General features: G+C 37.6%; 1 protein-coding gene across 3 annotated transcripts in view; it reads left to right on the forward strand.

The window, feature by feature from the left end:
- Positions 1-392: 392 nt before the first annotated feature.
- The window catches only part of LOC112501580 (dual specificity protein phosphatase 1-like), a 35,689-nt gene continuing 19,604 nt past the window's right edge, over positions 393-16,477 (forward strand). Inside the window, exons 1-6 of one of the 3 annotated variants that reach the window (XM_025105247.1) lie at positions 393-628; positions 2,739-2,990; positions 3,083-3,218; positions 3,379-3,496; positions 4,583-4,716; positions 5,618-6,027. In XM_025105247.1, the coding sequence (XP_024961015.1) occupies positions 2,883-2,990; positions 3,083-3,218; positions 3,379-3,496; positions 4,583-4,716; positions 5,618-5,661 (540 nt within the window). In that variant the 5' untranslated portion in view covers positions 393-628; positions 2,739-2,882 and the 3' untranslated portion in view covers positions 5,662-6,027. Of the gene's footprint in view, positions 629-2,738; positions 2,991-3,082; positions 3,219-3,378; positions 3,497-4,582; positions 4,983-5,617; positions 6,028-16,477 lie in introns of those variants that run through there. The other 2 variants (XM_025105246.1, XM_025105248.1) reach the window with 2 other exon arrangements.

Here is a 16,477-nt window from a genome sequence, read left to right on the forward strand (position 1 = left end):
AAATTTAAATTAAATTATAAATAAAATATTGAATTAAAGAAATTACAAAAAAAAAAAAACAAGAACTTTAAACAGTAAATTTGATGTTAATTTCAATATATATATTCTTTCAAATTTTTATGATATCTTTAAATTTATATTTTATTCAAAAATAAAAACATTTTTCATTTCTCAAAACCATTAAAAAAACGTATTATATCGACAGAAATAAATAATAAAACGAAACATTAAAATTAAGATATATCTTGTAATATTATACTAACACCCTCTAATTACTAATATAATAATTTAATCTTATCAACGAAAATAAATAAAAAAACTAACACATAGATCATTGAAGTTTTTTCTATGTTTTTCTGTTCTAAAAGCAAAAAAAAACAAAACAAAACTCCATTTTCTTTGTTTTTGAAAACGTGTTGGAGTTGGAGATGCTCCAGCGGTAAGCGCTTTTTAACCGGAAAGAGAAAGGGCGTCTGATTTCTTTACAGTTGCACTACCGAACCATCCATACATCTTCGGTCCTTAGGTACGAACAATTTGGTCTCGTTTTCCTTTTTGAGAAGGATTAGCGTTCGAACAGGAATTCACCCTCGAGGGCGCCATTCGATACTCGGCTCGATTGGAGCAGGTAATCTGAATTATTTGTCTGCTGGTTATAGCATGTACATGGATAAATTGATCAAGTGATCGATTAAGTTATTAGAGGTTGAACCCGTTATGGGTTTGTATGTTTCTTTGCTATATTTTAAGTTGCGATCATGAACTGTATCCGAAATTGGAAAGGTTAACCACTTTCGTCTTGAAACTGCCATTGTGATTGTTAGAGGCGATATATAGGTATGTGATCAAAGCCATAGGATGAAAAGGGCAATCAAGATCCCGAATCATGTTGGTATATCAATTGAGAGTTCAATCCTGACGGGTTTTTCCGGCTCTTGAATCTTTTCTGGTTTGTGTTGCTTTGGATTTGTAATTTACAACCCTAGCCAGCACTCAGTTCGTTCAATTTGTTAGCCACTAGTTGCAATCGTTTTTCTAATGCATGAATAAGTCAGAACTCCTACGGTTCATGCTTTTAGTTCGCCAATCTCTCACCTCATTATTCTTTATTGATCATGCTTTTGGACCTGGCCAATTTCTACTACAGGCATCTGAATTCTGCTACTGGTATCTACTGATTGTTAGAAATCTGGGGTTTTGGTAATGTATCAATTGAGATAGACTTGGATCGAATAATGGATATGGTGGACATTTTTCGAAAGTAATATTTCTCCCCTTTCACAGTCTTGAGTTACATGAAGTTGAGTTACATGAAGTTCAGTTTGGGATAATCCTAATTCACCGAGAGTAAAACACACGAGATTTGGTTATGTTTGCATGTATATTTTATTTTAAGATCAGATCTTCTAAAATTAGAAGTTAATTGATGGTTGTCTTGGCGGAAATGTAGTTATTTTAGTTTTAAAACAGTTACCAAATAACTACCAACAGATATGAATGAAAAATGGTTGCCCCAAATCAGACCAGCGGCACATTTGACTTCAAAAGTTAGCCTTCTGAACGTCGTCTGAACTTTGCCTTCTAAAATCAGTTGCCCTTCTGAACTTTTTTCCTTTTGAATCAGCCTCAATACCTTCAGATCGCTTCTGCAAACATCAGAAGTTAGCCTTCAATCTCGTATAAATCACAATTACACTAAATAATTGGTGACACTAAAATCACCAACACTGATTGGTTTCTAAGTTTTGCTTCATGTTGATTACCCGCTTCTGCTAAGTGCTACCATCTGATTTTCGGCTGCTGCTAATTGTATAAAGGGCTATTTAATTGGTTTTCCATGAACTCCTGTATGGATAAAGTTGACTGTGTGGATTAAACTGTCATATAGATTTTAAGGGTTTTTGTTTGGGAGGGTTTTTTCATAGATGGAAGGAGCGTGTTTTTTAATTGGGAGGGACAGGCTTGGAAAAACTTGGCTTTCTGCATAAAGCCTCCGTAGAAGCTTACCGAAGTAGTCACTTTCTATATCGTTAAGGGGACGTTTAACAAACGCTTAGCCAGGTAAGTGCTTACCGACAAAATTAACACTATCACTTACTGCGTAAGATTTTAGTTCACCAAAACGGTATTATGTGCAACAATTTACCCTATAAGCGCTAACCATGGTAATAGTCGTTGCGTTAATTTACTGGGTAAGACTCTTGGTCCTTGCCTTTCCTGTTACAGGGTAAGATTCTTGGTTCTTGCCATATTCATCCGGTAAGGTAATGTGACTTCGAAAGCACTTACATGGGTAAGCGTTTGGTAAATGGCCCCTAAACCACTACCAAACAGCCATGTATAGCTGACCGAATAAATTGTGAGTCTCATTAAGCTGTTAACAAATATGTATCAAACTAGTTTGCAATTTCCTTGATTGGTTCATGTGTTTGGAATCAATTGAACCATTTTCTTGGCTGTTGGAATGTTTCTATGCTGTCCTTTATTTTCTGGACATTTTCTTGGTGAACCTTGCATTTATTTATTAGCATCATGGATGATAAGCAAAGCGTACTAATATAAATATAAATTTTGAGCCGTGTTCTAAGTTGCATCATGATTCAGTTAGTTGAGTGCATACTAGTTCTTCTACCTTGGAGTTCAAACTAGTTTGAGATAAAAGACTGCTTGTTCTTATTGCTTGTCTGTTTAACTCCTGTCTTTTTGCTCTTTTTCCTTTCTCACCCATCTGTCAGCAGATGTCTATTTTACTTCTTCTGCAGATTGGCTTTCATTAGATGCATTAACCTGCCATTAGAAGAGCATCTCAAAACAATTATTTGGTCCTGGAAACCCCATTAACTAGTAGAAAGTTAGAAGACAGTTGCCTCAGATTTGTTGCAATGGATCAATTCGATGACCTCTACAAGGAGCGCGTTGCTGCACTTTTGAGAGTGATTTATGCAACCAAGTATGTTAAAGACGATAATGTTCCAGCCCAAATAGAAGAGGTAACAAGCACTGGAATGAAAAGGTATCTGATGGCCTTCATGATTATTGATGTTTTATTCATCTCCAACTTTGGTTTTTCTCTAATTTTTAGGGTCTATATTTGGGTTCTGTTGGAGCTGCCAATAACAAGAGCCTTTTGAAAAGCTTGAATGTTACTCACATCTTAACTGCTGCCAATTCACTACCTCCTGCATATCCAAATGATTTCACTTACAAAATTGTTGATGGTAAGAAAGTTTGTGAAATATTTCCTTGTATGTTCAAATCTATCATACAACTATCTGTCCCTGTTGCTGCCATAAAAATAACCTCTGGTTTGAATTTTATTGTATGTAGTGATGGCATGAATGTTTGTTATTTCTGTTTTTGTTTTGCTGTTTAAATTAGTATCGGACCGAGAAGATGTAAATATTGCACAGTTCTTCGATGAGTGTTTCAGTTTCATAAACGAAGCTAAAAGAATGGGTGGTGTGTTGGTCCATTGCTTTGTGGGAAGATCTAGAAGGTGATTTTTCTGTAAACTCTCATCTTAATTTTTCATGATTCATCTTCTCAATATATATGGTAAAGGGTTCTAATATAGTTTACGCTAAGGACATGTTTATCCTTGCTTGCTTTATGTGTTTTGTCATACCTTACTTTTTTGTATTTCTCAATGCCCCTACTCGTTATTTTTTCTCTTTTTTATTTTTCTCGTTCTATGTTTCACCATATGCTAGTCCTTGTTCCTTATAGGCACTCTTGCATTTTAGATATTTCATTAAACAAGGTGCTAAATCAAATGTTGTATTTCTTGGGACAACATGTTTAACATCAATTCATTTTGGATTTGTAATGGCTTATCATTCTCTTGTGATTTAGTGTCTGTTTGTTAGCAGCTTAGTGAGATTAATGGGGCTCGTATCTTATTCGGTCAACTATATATGACTGTTTGTTAGTGGCTTAATTATATAAAAATATTGGCTTATTTAGTAAGCTTACAGGGGAGCTTTATGTAGAAAGCTAAGTTTTTCTCCAAACCTGCCCTCCCAATTAAACAACACGCTCCTTCCATTTATAAAAAAACCCTCCCAAACAAAAACCTTGCAAATCTATTTAGACAGATCTATCCACACATTCAACTTTATCCATAAGGGCTTAATGGAAAACCAACCAAATTGCCCCTTAGCTGTTTTGATTCTCTCTTAAAATTAGATATACTTCTATTAATAATTTCACACAGATTTTAGATTTTGAATAGTCAAAGTTCGACCAGATTTGGGTTGTAGTTTGATATTTTAATATTAGAACAGTTCGTTTGATGTTTAAAGTTAAAGCAAGACAAGTAAAAAAAGAACACAACCTTATTACCTTCTCGTTTAGATGTCATATGACCAAAAGCATAATCCTGACTGCTTGCATTATCTGTTAATGATCTTTTTGTATGAAGTTTTCATTATATGTTGTAAAATGTAATAAGAGAACCTGAATATTGATGGTTATGATCCAACTTTTAACCTCTTTAGCTTTCTTAATTTCCCATATGGCTATTTGCATCACTTTGGGCAAATTTTAAATGATCATCTGAATTGGCATATATTTTTTGATCTAGTGTTACCATTGTTGTGGCCTATCTGATGAAGAAGCATCGCATGAGCTTGTCTAAAGCTCTAAACCATGTGAAAAGTAAACGAAGCATGGCTGCTCCCAACCACGGTTTCATGTTGCAGTTGCATAATTATGAAGGTAATGTAGTTTGCTATACAGAATGATGATTTTCATCGTTTCATAGTACATTGTTTCTTAGGGACACAATGACTACTTTTTACATCTTCCCCTCCCCGAACCCATCCTTGGGTTAGTTTGGTTCGGTTTGGTTCATATTACATGCTTCCTTGTATCCTACAACTTCTAACCAATCTTTAATGACTTAAAAACTACATGTATACTATGTTTGTATTGATGTTTCATAGAATAAGATCCTTTCGAGGGAGGCACTTGTTTAGAGTTATTGCTATTTATCTACTTTAAAACTAGTGTTTTAGGGTGCACTTGGTAGGCGAAGTATCGTGTGAGAAGAAGAGTTAAAGGTGAGAAGAGTAAGAAGAGATTTGAACCCTTGATCATCTTTAATCTCAAACCTACACATGAATCACACTTGATACGGGGATTAATTTGGTTCATCTCATCTTAGTGTATCTCATCCTAATGTGCATCCAAGGTTGGAGATCCCTTCTTACGCTTCTCACCTTAATTGTAATTCTCACTACAACCCAACCCGCATTTGGTATGCGGGACATGACAAAACAAATAAGTGTTGTCTCATGTTTGATATGACATTAGACCGAGACTAGACAGGACTGAGTGGAAGAAAATAGGTGGAACAAAAATTAAGAAAATCCATGTTAAATTAAAATACTACAAAAATAAAATGGGGAGTTTTCTCAATGAAGTGGTAAATTTTGACAAAAATCATGTGTGAGACTTATTAATTCTCATGCATACATTGTCAAATAATAATTGCATTTTATATATTTAAACGAATCGCTTATGCATCTTTATACGGTTGTTTTGTTGCTCCTTGGGCAATCTAGAACACTGGGTATTACTTTTTTACCAACCCAAGCGACATTGTTTTGCAATGCAGGAATTGGGTTGGGTTCCGGTGAGAAGGGAAGTTATGGTGAGTAGGGAAGTTATGGTGAGAAGCGTTGAAAGAGATCTCCACCCTTGGATCAATCCTAATTGAATGTCAACACCAATGAGGTGAACCAAGATGTACCAGATCAATTCCTTTCTAAAGTGTAATTCATGGGTGAACATGAGATTAAAAGTTATCAAGGGTTCAGATCTCTTATTAAGCTTCTTACTATAACTTCACTTCTCACACGATCCTTCGTCTGCAGGAGCTTAAGTCGAGATTTGGTGGAAAGAGTAAATGGTTCTCGACTTTATACATTCAAAGCCAAAAGTGAGAGGATGTTCATACTCATAGTTGGAAAAAGATATGGAACTCATTCTTTATTACCAATTATGTTAAAACGAATGTCAACCTTAGATCCATCTTTTTGTTACTCCTTTCTTACTAATCACTCACTCGATGCATACCCTACTTCATCTCCCACAAAACGAAAGCGTTGTTTGGAACCCATGGTAAAAGAAAGTTCGACCATTTTTGAAAACCAAATCAAACAAGCTCTCTATATCTATGGTCTCAGGATTGATGTATTCAGGGCAGGGAGACTATTTCTATGAAGATCCTAACTTTAGGGGGAAAAATGCAAGGATACGGGTGGGAGTATTACAGTTAAAGTGGCAAGGGCATTATTATATGTTTATATTATACATGTGGGTTGAAGTTTTTTTTGTCTAGTTAGATGTTGGTTGGAATTGTTGGTTGTTAATTGTGTTAAGAGTACAATTGGTTTGTAATCATAGTTGGTAAATATCGTTTGTATAAGTAGTTGTATAATACTAGGAAATTAATACACATAGAATATTGCCCCTGAGCCTGATTGGTTCAAAGGATGTGGAAATGTTTGCTCAAACAACCATTGGCCTTGGGTTCGAGTCTAGACCCCCTTATGCCCTTTGTTATCGGGTGAGTCTTAGATACCAAAGGGTGATTCCCAAGAGACTGGGAAACTGATAAAAGATGACTAAAACTAAGAGATGAGATAAAAGAAATCATGAAGAACATGAACTTAAATTTAAGAACAAGAGAGAATATAACTTTTATTTCTTTTCAAAGGATAATTTACAAATGAGGGGAAGCCTTCCTTTTATAGGGAAAGAAAAGGTACCCCTGCATAAGCATGACAAAAACAAGTAGTAATACAAGCTAAAAACAAACTAAATGAGGTAAGCGCTTACATCACAAGAAAATTACTTCAAGCTTACATCATTATTACAACATTATTTTGTCTTTTAGTCGAGACAATTACTAATATTATTCTACGATAATTACTTCCAACGAGAGTCGGGATGAGATGGATCGTCTTTGTAAGGATTGTGTAGTTTTTCTCCAGAGTCAAAATGCTCGTCGTCTTCATCGAAGTCTTCTTCATCAGAAGTGTCTATTTTCTTCGTGAGATGAGTCTGAAACCAATGTTCAAGTGTTTTGTCCCATGATGCAGAGATTGGATATTCGGAAGACCAGAGTGTTTTCATTGTTCATAATTTGCTTTGGGATTGAATCTAGATCAACTAAGTTAGCACTGGCTAGAATCCGCCTTGTTTCCATATACTTTCTTGGTTAGGATAACTCGAAGTACAACTGCCTGGGTTGTTGTCATTCCATTCGTGGATGAATGACAATGGAGAGTAATAGACCAATGATTGTTGTTGTCGAAGAGCTATATGAAGTAGAAAAGAACAGGGCATCCTAAACATGATCACAACATACACCTTATAGCAGACATCTAACCGTTGAATCCACTGAGCTTCGGGAAGAGCGAACGGAAAGAGGAGGCCTTTGCTCTATCTGCTTCTTCCTCTCCCCAGGTGTGCGCTGGGAGGAACCACTGGAGAAGGGTGAACACATTCTTTGCCCCTGGGGGCGGACTCTCAAACTAACATTGGAAAATGTAGCTGAGTAGTTTGGCCAAGTAGAATGATATTGCGATGGTGTGAGACTCGAATAGATACCAAAAGAAACAAAGGGCTTCTTTCGGGAACCTATGTAAGTCATGGATATGGAAGACATTTAGGAACGAGTAATCCGGATGAAACTGGAGGTTTCTCATGAACATGCCAGGCTTCTTTCGTGTGATAGTGGAGAACATTTTGTAATTCAGTTGGGACCTTTCTCTTAAGGTGAGGTCAGCGATTGTTTTTGTAATCTCATCTGGTAGGACTTGTGGCAGAGTTGTGGTACTTTCAGCTAGATCGACCTAGTGTGGAGGTTGAGAAGTGTTTGGAATAAACAACCTAGAAGAGGTTGTTTTCTCCACAGGAAACACCATTAGAAGGACCTTGGCTTTGTGGATTATCTGGATGTCTTTTAGGACATCATATTTATATCCCTTTGGTCTGGAAAGAAAATCTGCTAGAATATTTTCTAACCCCTTGATGTGTTTCACAGTGAATTTCTATTAAGAGAACCAATTTACCCACCTTAAAAGTTGGGCTTTTGGGAGTATCTTTCTTTTGAAATAGAGCATGTGTGGGAAGGAAGACATCCATTTCAATCTGGAAATTGTGACTGATTAGATGGAATTGGAATGTTTCTACTCCTCTTTTGACAGCTAAGATCTCTTTGAATGTAAAGTGGTAGTGTTTCTCCGATTCTTTGAACGTGCCGCTTTTGTATCCACAAATTGTTCTGACACCAGTTTTGTCTTGAACTATTAGGATTGCCCCCCGTACTCATCGCTTGCGTCCATCTGGAGGACCTTTTTGTCAAAAACAGTAGGAATCTTTAAAGGATGCATCACATCAACTAGCTGCTTTATCTTATCTATAGCTAACGTCTGTTTCCTACTACAAGGGGGTGGATTTTTTCAGCATAGGGAATAAATGCACAGTGTGGCTCGATAATTTAGGCAAAAAATCTACCATATAATTTACCAGCCCAAGAAATTGTTGAATTTCTTTTTGTGATGTCAATATTCCCGGGAACTTGTGTAGTTCTTGAGCAATGTGAGGCTGTGGTTGGTATCGTCCGTCAGATATTTTCATTCCAAGAAAATCAATAGAACTTACTTCGATTTCCATCTTCTTCTTGGATAACATGATCCCATGTTTTTTGACAATGGAATGAAACTTGGTGAGTAAATCTATGTGGGATTTTTCGTCTGGTGTGAACAGAAGGATATCATCTATGTATACGAGAGTGTTGTTGAGTTAGGTTAAAAAATCCTTATCATTGCCTTTTGGAAGACAAATGGAGCAACTTTTTAAACCGAACGACATTATTTTCCACTGGTAGTGATGGTTTGGGATGCAGAAGGCAGTTTTTGGTCTGTCATCAAGACTTAATCCTAATTGCCAAAAACCAGCTCTGAGATCAAATTTTGACAACATTTGCATCTGCGAGAGACTAGAATAGTGACTTCTTCTGTGGTAGAGGGAACTTGTCATCAGCTAAAAACTGGTTGAGGGGTTGATAATTTATGACTAACCTAAGCTTGCCATGAACTTGTTTACTCCTCTTGTTGACGTAGAATGCTTCACATGCCCATGGAGATGTGGTTGACTCTATGAGATCTTGGCTTATTAGTTCTGAACACTCTTGAGTTGCAAGCTGGTAGTGATCTGGATTCATGCCCGGATGACTTGCTCTTGTGGGGTTAACATCTTCGTTTTGTTTGAATGAGAGCATAACACAAAACGAAGGATTTGACCATAGTGGAGATCCATTTTTCTTCATAAATTATGTGTGATTGGAGGCGCAATAAGTTTGAATAATCTGGTGTTTGATACTATCCATAGTGATGTCCGATGCCATGTAGAGTCGTGGAATAGAGCTCCATGGATTTAGGAAACTCTTGTAGCGTAGACCCTGTTCTACATACCTCAATCCTGGTAGTGTTTGGAGTATGTCAAAACCAATCAGAAGGTCCTTGCCATGCGAACTGGATCCTAATAATCTGTGTTTAACCACACATTTAGGAAAAAGCCAGATGTACATCGGGATAAGGATTTTGTCGATGACAAAAGTATCACCCATTGGCTGCAAGGAAGTGTTTGCGATATGGCCTCCAGTAGCTACTGGGTAAGATATCAGGATTTAATATTGAAACAGAAGACCCAGTATCAAAAAAGGCGATAACCGAGATAGGTTTGGCATATGTTGTGGTGAGAAGGTGGACTTTGGCTAAAGGAACTAGCTGTGATTTTTATATGGGTAATATATGTGGGACAAAGTTTTGAATGTGTGGAAGAGGAAAGTGGCTTACTTGAAAAACTGGGAGGTTTTACCATGAAAACATCGATGTCGGGATAGTACTCTGAAAGATCAGTTTCAGACTCTTCATCTAAAGAGTCTGAATAGACAATTGAACATAATGACTGGTCATTAAGTTCATCATCAAGAGAATAGAGAGATTACAGATCTAAGATGTCAACTGGCTCAATTTGGTTGTGTCTGAATCAATGCTTGAGATTTTCTCTTGTCTTTACAATCTCTTGCAAAGTGGTCTTTTTGTTGCATATATAGCACCTGTCAGTGTTTCGACCCCGCAGTGGTTTCCGTTTCAGGAATTTCCATCTTTTGTTCCGACCGTTATGTGAGACGAATGACTTTCTCCTTTCACCCGTAGTGGACATCTTCCTTTTGTGGGAACAATTGCATGAATAACTTTCTTTGCATTTTATTCGTAAATACTTGTCATCAAAGCTGTACGAAGGGTTTTGCTAGTCTTCTCGAGATCAGAAAAGAAGTTTCTCTGATTGTAGAGCTTAGTGAGTGTATTAAATACTAGCTGGTAAAGTTCTCCTATTGAGGCTTGAGCAACTGTGATTCCTTTCAGCTCTAAGAATCTAAATGATTCGTTTGCTAGAGTTTCTAGTAAGGAGTTTAAGAATACTTGCTTGAGATTCACATCATCTGGTCCATTTAGACAATAAAATCTTTTTGACATGCGATCATAATGTCTTTCAAGATCATTTTTCTGATATGAACAACACTTCATTTTCAAGAATTCTTCTCTTGCATGGGTAGTGTGCTCGATTGAATTGCCTATAAACTCAACATAGATTTTATGTATGAGTTCTTCGGAAGACTAAGATTGCTAGACTTGTAGTTGACGATACTCTCCTAGACTCAAGTACCAATCTCTAAGGCGACCTTGCCACCTGGTTATGAATCTTTTAACTACTATGTCAATATCATAGTATTGGAGTTCTGAACTACACCATGTTTGCATTTCAATGCTTCTGTCCCTTTATCTTGATGGGGGAATCTCATTATAGGTGAACTGGTGTTCAGTATCACCTTTTGGAGCTTTGGCCCATCTTTGGGGTGTTGTTTCTGAACCAGTGTCATTGGGTCCTTATACTTCTGAATCAACATGATACTCAGTTTTTGGTTCTGCCATGAACAGGTATTCATTCGAATGCTTCTGTTGAGTCAAAATCACCTTCTTCATGTGTGGAGGAAGAGATGATTGGTGCAATAACAACAATGGATGTCGTAGGGGTATTCTTTTGGGTCAAAGACTGTAAGAAAGAAGAAATAGGGTTTATTTTCTTTATTGGCAAAACTCCAAGTGGCCTTGAGGAGGCAACCATAGATGTATCTTCTAGGAGTACCTTTGTTCTATTGGAGGAGGCTATCTCGGTTCTTTCTGGGGTTTGTTGAGATCTGGCAGGAAACAAAGTGGGTTTGTTTGTTCTTTTTTCTTTTTTTGAGGACCATAACATTACTGACGGAGATGTCTGGATGAATGGTGACGAGGGAAGTGGCTGTGGATCAAATGCAGTTCCAATATAGGGAGTGGAAGGTAACCTCCATGGATCATCAACCGGGGTTGATAATCTTTTTTGCTTGTGTTTTCTCTCAAGATCCATAAGCTGAGCTTTTAGGAACTTCATTTCTGATTCCTTTTGGGTGAGAGAGTTGGAGGTTGGTGAAGGACTATTATGAACTACCTGGATGTATCATGAACTTGATCTCCGTGATCATACCTTCGGGAGTTTGCACTTTTGTCGTAAGAACCTCTTGTGTCTTTGTCAGCTTTGTCTGCTCTGCCAAAATGGTTTTGAGAACTTGGTTTTGGGCAACCGTGTTTTCACTCTGCCAGTTTAGAGTGGCTTCAGCATGACTGACGGTGGTGGGGTTTCCTGTCGAACTTATAGTTGTGGGAGTCTTGATCTTCCGATCAAGTCTCGTTCTTTGGTGGGGATGTTCGAAGGGACTGAGTGGTGGAAATTCTTCCTGGTACTTGGATGGGTTGTCGGTGTTATAACACAACATTCACCTTGGGACTGGTTGGGGGGGTTTATGAGAAGGTGAGGTATGGCAGGGCTTGAGGGTTGGGTTTGGCTTAGAGGGTGAGTTTTCATACAGAACATAGTAATCGAACTTGCCTGACGGTTCACCTCAAAGTCCAACAGCAAGATCTCCTGCCCCATATCTTTTCTATAGCTTTCGTTGAGAACCCTTTTGGGGAATATCTTCATCGTAATCAACCTTGTATGCTTCGTTCACGCAATCTTGGCAGTTGCATACATCATACCAACAATGTTGGTCTTTTTGTAGCGATGTTGATGACTCTAATGGTTGGATTATGCCGATGGTTGGAAATATGTCTGTCTTTGTTTTCTCTGTTCGAGAATTTGACTTCAACAACTCCATTTTCATGTTGAATGAAATTTGGAGTTGTGTTTGTTTGTACAGGGGCTTGATGGATCTGTTCGTAATTGGTTTTTCTAGTAGAAGTTTGAGCAACTCCTTTCTTGATAACCGTCTTGGAACATACGTCCATGTTGGAACATACGTCCATGTTGGAGTGAAACTTGAATTGACATCAATAAGCAAGGCATCTCCTGCGTGTTCTTGTTCTGGAACCATGATGTCCAAAGAGTGGTTTTGGATCTTGTATGCCATTTTATAGTGAAAGGTTTCCTGGAAGGTATTAACTTGGACAGTTCTACTTATCTGTATCTGGGCTTTGAGGGCTGTATGTAGTGAAGGATCATTGAGAGGCATATTGAAATTTGGATAGAAAGTGACAAAGACTGTTCTTGCGTTCAAGGTTGTTTGTATAGTACCTATGCAAACATGTTGGTATTCTACAAATATGGTGTCAACCAAGGCGATACGAGAGAACGTTGGAAGACCTTTCCTACCATGAAAGGTGAGGGCTAACCTAATAGCTCCAAAATGGATATGTGTATACCCTTGAGCTAGACAATTCCTTGGAAGATCTGTTAAGAGGGATAATGTCACTTGATGTTCGGTGGTGGTCGCCGGGAGTTGGTGTGAGTCGAAATTGGATGCTTGAACAAATTCTTTTACCTGGTGGTTTGAGCTGGATCCTATTAATTTTTTCCCCTTTTTTTTTTTGAAAAAGATGAAGTAGGCTTGGAAAAAACACGATAAGGGTTAACCATGGGCATACTTGATAAGGGTATTTTAGAATCATCTGGGAAATAGGAAATTTCGTATAACTAATCAATCTTAGAGCCTAAAGATTGACGGAAATTTGAGGAGTTTGAAGGCGAACGGGAGTAAGAAAGATATGGGTTCATGATTGGGTATGATATTCTTCCTTAGAATAAAGATCTATTCTCAATTCTTCTTTAAAAATATAGATGCGACTTCTCTTAAGTCGACTTACAAATTTTTCACCAAGAAGATGCGAATACAAAAATGTATAGGGCATAATATCGAATCACTCGACTTTATCTTTTAGATTGGTTTTCTGATATGAGAGATCCGTCTAAAACGACAGTCTTATATCATAGTAATCCAAATCTTGAAAGAGAAAGCAGGTGGTGAAGCTCTGATACCAGATTATTCAATCATTGATACCACTCTCATTTAGGTGGTATTAGAGCCTCACCACCTCCTTTCTCTTTCAAGATTTGGATTAGTATGCTCTATGACTGCCGTTTTATACGGATCTCTCACATCAGAAAACCAATCTAAAAGATAAAGTCGAGTGATTCGATATTAGGCCCTAGACGTTTTTGTATTCTCATCTACTTGGTGAAAAATTTGTAAGTCGACATAAGAGAAGTCGCATCTATATTTTTAAACAAGAATTGAGAATAGATCTTTGTTCTAAAGAAGAATATCATACCCAATCATGAACCCAGATCTTTGTTATTCCCGTTCGCCTTCAAACTGCTCAAGTTTCCGTCAATCTTCTGCCTCTAGGATTGCTCAGTTATACGAAATTTCCTATGTCCCAAATGATTCTAAAATACCCTAAAAGCTCAGCTTATGGATCTTGAGAGACAACACATGCAAAAAAGATTATCAACCCCGGTTGATGATCCATGGAGGTTACCTTCCACTCCCTATATTGGAACTGCATTTAATCCATAGCCACTTCCCTCGTCACCATTTATTTAGATATCTCCGTCAATAATGTTATGGTCCTCAAAAAAAGAAAAAAGAACAAACAAACCCACTTTGTTTCCTGCCAGATCTCAATAAACCCCAGAAAGAACCGAGATAGCCTCCTCCAGTGGAACAAAGGTACTCCTAGAAGATACATCTATGGTTGCCTCTTCAAGGCCACCTGGAGTTTTGCCAATAGAGGAAATAAACCCTATTTCTTCTTTCCTACAGTCTTTGACCCAAAAGAATATCCCTACGACATCCACTGTTGTTGTTGCACCAATCATCTTTTCCTCCACTCATGAAGAAGGTGATTTTGACCCAACAGAAGCATTCGAAGACCTGTTCATGGTAGAGCTAGAAACAGAGTATCATGTTGATTCAGAAGGACCCAATGACACTGGTTCAGAAACAACACCCCAAAGATGGGCCAAAGATCCAAAAGGTGATACAAAAGAAGGGCGGTGCCTGATTGGTTTGGGCTTGGCTCCAAAGGTCAAAAGTACCAGGAGGTCCTAGGTTCAAATCCAAGGAGGAATAAAAATCCCCTTGTGGCTACGGAGGTTCAAATGCAGTGACTCCGGGCTATTTGCAAAGCAGGTGGTCGCCCTAGGATTAGTCGGCTCGCATAGCGGGTTGGATATCCAGGTTAATAAAAAAAAGAATATCGCTACTACACCTTTAATGACATTCCCCCATCATGATGGAGGGACAGAAGCATTGAAATACGAACATGGTGTAGTTCAGACCTCTAATACTATGATATTGACATAGTAGTTAAAAGATTCATAACCAGGTGCCAAGGTCGCCTCAGAGATTGGTACTTGAGTCTTGGAGAGTATCATCAACTACAAATCTAGCAATCTCAATCTTCCGAAGAACTCATACATAAAATCTATGTTGAGTTTATAGGCAATCTAATCGAGCACACTGTCCATGCAAGAGAAGAATTCTTGAAAATGAAGTGTTGTTCATATCAGAAAAAGGATCTTGAAAGGCATGATCGCATGTCAAAAAGATTTTATTGTCTAAATGGACCAGATGATGTGAATCTCAAGCAAGTATTCGTAAACTCCTTCCCATAAACTCTAGCAAATGAATCATTTAGATTCTTAGAGCTGAAAGGAATCACAATTGCTCAAGACTCAATAGGACAACTTTACCAGCTAGTATTGAATGCACTCGATAAGCTCTGCAATCAGAGAAACTTATTTTCTGATCTCAAGAAGACTAGCAAAACCCTTTATATAGCTTGTGATGACAAGTATTTACGAATAAAATCCAAATAAAGTTCTTACGATTGTTCCCATAAAAGGAAGATGTCCACCACGGGTGAAAGTAGAAAGCCATTCGTCTCACATAACGGTCGGAACAAAAGATGGAAATTCCTGAAATGGAAACCACAGTGGGGTCGAAACACTGACAGGTGCTATATATGCAACAAAAAAGGCCACTTTGCAAGAGATTGTAAAGACAAGAGAAAATCCCACGCATTGATTCAGACACTCAACCAAATTGAGCCGGTTGACATCTTAGATCTGGAATCTCTCTATTCTCTTGATGATGAACTTAATGACCAGTCATTATGTTCAATTGCATATTCAGATTCTTCAGACGAAGAGTATGAAACTGATCTTTTAGTGTACCATCCCAAAATCGAAGTTTTCATAGTAAAACCTCTCATATTTTTTCAAGAAAGCTGCCTTCCTCTCCCACACATTCAAAACTTTGTCCCACTTATATTACCCATACAAAAATCATAGCCAGTTCCTTTAGCCAAAGTTCACATTCTCACCACAACATATGCCAAACCTATCTCTGTTATCGCCTTTTTTGATACTAGGTCTTCTGTTTCAATATTATATCCCGATATCTTACCCAGTAGCTACTGGAGGCCTGAATGAGAGTTATTTGTTGTTCAATACCCCTATTTTGTTGTATCTTTGGTACCCATTTTGCTCCTATCTAGTATTTTTGGTCCAAAATATGTTAAGAGGTGATGAAAGGTCAAGAATTTAATTATTTTCTAAAAAAACACATTACTGTTGGTAAAATGCCCACTTTCTGCTCACATTAATCCTATGGCGGATTTGCATCTAGTTGGGTTTGAACAAAATTCAGATATTCATTCTTGTTAGGACCTGTAAATTCAGCTTTGGTATTTGAACTCTTACTCTGAATGATCTCTAGGACGATTACAGTGCAGCAGAAACAATGATAAGAACAAAACAGAGTAATTAACCAAGAACACACAAATTAATATGAAGAAGATGAACGCAATAGAATAGCTTCAAAGGTTTTTCAATTGATTGAAAATATAGACGATTACAATACGGAAGCACACTGAATACAAAGGCCTAAGCTGCTATTTATACTAGACCCTAACGACCTTACTGACATGATCTAGAAAGTGAAATCATCTAAGTCGTCCAAATAAAGTCTATTAAAATCTAGTCACGTGAGCAGCACATGCAGCTAACAACCTTTGAAAAACAG

The sequence above is a fragment of the Cynara cardunculus genome, unplaced genomic scaffold, assembly GCF_001531365.2.
Source record: "Cynara cardunculus var. scolymus isolate 2C unplaced genomic scaffold, CcrdV1 Un_Scaffold_289, whole genome shotgun sequence".
Classification (NCBI taxonomy): domain Eukaryota; kingdom Viridiplantae; phylum Streptophyta; class Magnoliopsida; order Asterales; family Asteraceae; genus Cynara; species Cynara cardunculus.